The following is a 3,000-nucleotide window of genomic DNA, read 5'->3' as shown; positions in this document are numbered from 1 at the left end:
TCAGTTGATAAAACCAGGCAAGCGCGTAAAGGCCTATGCTATAACCAACCACCACCAGTTCGCATCTCCATATCATATAACTTTTGAAGATGATGTCACTGTTCCCAATAGAAAGCCTTCCATTTTTTATCGACTTGGAGAATCGACTGTAAGAACTTCTGTGTTCGAGAGATTAGGTCCATTGAAGAAGAGAAACAATAAGCATCAGAGAAGTTATCTGAAAGTGACAACGAAAGTGTAAGGCTCCTCATATCATGTTACAATCCAGAATGAGCACGATTATTTGCCTCAAATGAAGATTGATGAAGAGTTAGAAGATATTGTCTGGTGTTGTCATATATCTGTCAATGGCAATGACCCTCTAGAAGAGGAAGATGCCGGAGATGCTCCACCAGAACTTGAAGAAAGAGTGAAGACCACAATAGATCCCTTAAAGGAAGTTAACCTTGGCATTGATGAAGACCCAAGGCCTACTTACTTGAGTTCCTTTCTAGAAGTTGATGAAGAAATCACTTATATGAATATACTCAAAGAATATAGGGACGTCTTCGCTTGGAGTTATAAAGAATGTTTGGCTTGAATCCTAAAGTAGCAGTCCATTAGTTGGCAGTCAAAAATGGTGCTCGTCCTATTAAGCAAGCCCAAAGACGTTTTAGGCCAGACTTGGTTCCATTGATAGAGAATGAAGCCAACAAACTCATCGAGGTAGGATTCATTCGTGAAGTTAAATATCCTACATGGATTTCAAGTGTTGTTCCTGTAAGGAAGAAGAATGGCCAAATTTGAGTTTGTGTTGACTTCAATGATCTCAATAATGCATGTCCTAAAGATGAGTTCCCTTTTCCCATTCCTGAGCTAATGATTGATGCCACCACTAGTTATGAGACGATGTCATTCATGGACGATTCTTCTGGCTATAATCAAATCCGCATGGCACCAAAGGATGAAGAACTCACTGCATTTCGCACGCCTAAAGGTATTTATTGCTACAAAGTGATGCATTTTAGTTTGAAGAATGTTGGTGCTACATTTCAAAGGGCTATGCAAAATATATTTGATGACTTGTTCCATAAAAATGTTGAATGTTATGTGGATGACCTGGTGGTAAAGTCGAGAAAGAGAAGTGATCATTTGAAAGACTTAAGAATGGTGTTTGAGCTGCTTCGAAGATATCAACTAAGGATGAATCCATTGAAATGTGCCTTCGGAGTTACTTCTGGAAAGTTCCTTGGCTTTATTGTGAGACATCGAGGAATTAAAATGGATCAAGCCAAAGTTGATGCAATATCGAAGATGCCTGAGCCACGAAATATTCATGAGCTAATAAGTTTCCAAGGAAAGCTAGCCTACTTGAGGAGGTTCACCTCAAATCAAGCAGGATGATGCCAACCATTCGGTCATCTCATGAAGAAAGGTGCTCCTTTTAATTAGGACGAAACATGTAGTGATGCCTTTAAAAGCATCAAGTCATATCTAGCGAAACCTCCAGTTTTGGCAGCCCCTATACCTAGAAAGCCATTGATACTCTACAGTGCGGCACAAGAAAGATCCGTAGGAGCCCTGTTAGCTCAAGAGTATAGTGAAGGCAAAGAAAACTTTCTTTACTACTTCAGTAGAACGATGACACCAAATGAGCTGAACTATTCGCCAATTGAAAAATTGTGCTTGGCGCTAGTCTTCTCCATTCAAAAGATGAAGCATTATTTTCAAGCCCATGTTATTCGTCTTATTTCTAGAGAAAATCCCATCAAGTTTGTTATGTCGAAACCTGTCCTTAGTGACCGACTAGCAAGATGGTACCTCCAATTTCAACAGTTTGAGATCGTGTACATCCCTCAAAAGGCTGTGGAAGGACAACATTGGTGGATTTCTTGGAAGACCATCCGATACCAGATGATTGGGAGTTAACTGATGAGCTTCCTGATGAAGATGCGATGTTAATTGAAGTTCAACCTCCTTGGAAAATGTACATTGATGGAGCTGCACATCGTGGCGGAGCTGGAGCTGGTGTTGGTGCTGGCGTAGTGTTCATCACTTCATAAGAAGAGATCCTACCATTCTCCTTTACTTTGAAGTAATGTTTCTCCAATAATGTTAATGAATACCAGGCGTTGATACTTGGACTTGAGATGGCCGTTGACATGAAGCAATTAAACGTATAAGTCTTTGGTGACTCTCAGTTGATGATCAACCAACTCTTGGGAAGTTATGAGGTGAAGAAGCCCAAATTGCGTCCTTACCATGATTATGCTCAAAAATTGATAGGATGGCTTGGAGATGTAACCTTTCAACATGTGCGTAGAACGGAGAATAAGAAAGCTGATGCATTGGTTGCTCTAGTTTCAACGATAACCCTTCCTGATCAGACACAAGTAACTATTTGTCAAAAATGGATAGTACCACCATCAAATGAAGAAGAATGTATAAAAAATGAGCTTAATCATCTCGTCGCCATTTTTGAAGCTGCGAAGGAAGAGTGGAGACAACCCATTATTGACTACATGTGTTATGGGATACTTCCAGAAGATCCAAGGAGAAGGACTGACATTCGTCGTCGTGCACCTCGCTTCCTTTACTACAAGGACACATTATATAGAAGATCATTTTAGGGTGTACTATTACGATGTTTGGGAGAGGAAGAAGTAATTCAAGCTTTGCAAGAAGCACACTCGGGAGTATGTGGATCACATCAATCTGGACCGAAACTCCATTTTCACATAAAGAGGATGGGGTATTATTGGCCAACCATAGTGAAGGATTGCTTAGATTATGCTCGGAGGTGCGATGCTTGTCAATTTCATGCGAATTTCATACATCAGTCGCTCAAAGTATTGCACCCAACTATTGCATCTTGGCCATTTGACGCTTGGGGATTGGATGTTGTGGGACCACTACCAAAATCTTCTGGTAGACACTTGTACATCTTGGCGGCAATATATTACTTCTCAAAATGGGCTGAAGCTATCGCTCTTAAAGAAGTGAAGAAAGAGAATGTTGCAA

At 40.5% G+C, this 3,000-nt stretch overlaps 1 protein-coding gene across 1 annotated transcript; it reads left to right on the top strand.

Annotated features, from left to right (window-relative positions):
• Positions 1–292: 292 nt before the first annotated feature.
• LOC125823531 (uncharacterized) lies at positions 293–2,609 on the top strand. Its single transcript, XM_049502899.1, has 4 exons — positions 293–569; positions 830–976; positions 1,843–2,021; positions 2,181–2,609. Exons 1-4 carry the CDS (start codon positions 293–295, stop codon positions 2,607–2,609), a joined length of 1,032 nt encoding a protein of 343 aa, XP_049358856.1.
• Positions 2,610–3,000: the final 391 nt, after the last annotated feature.

This window comes from Solanum verrucosum, unplaced genomic scaffold, assembly GCF_900185275.1.
Source record: "Solanum verrucosum unplaced genomic scaffold, falcon-dt-bn FXZP01000012.1, whole genome shotgun sequence".
Classification (NCBI taxonomy): Eukaryota; Viridiplantae; Streptophyta; class Magnoliopsida; order Solanales; family Solanaceae; genus Solanum; species Solanum verrucosum.
The sequence above is the reverse complement of the archived record's forward strand: the minus strand, read 5'-3'. Positions and strand labels throughout refer to the sequence as shown.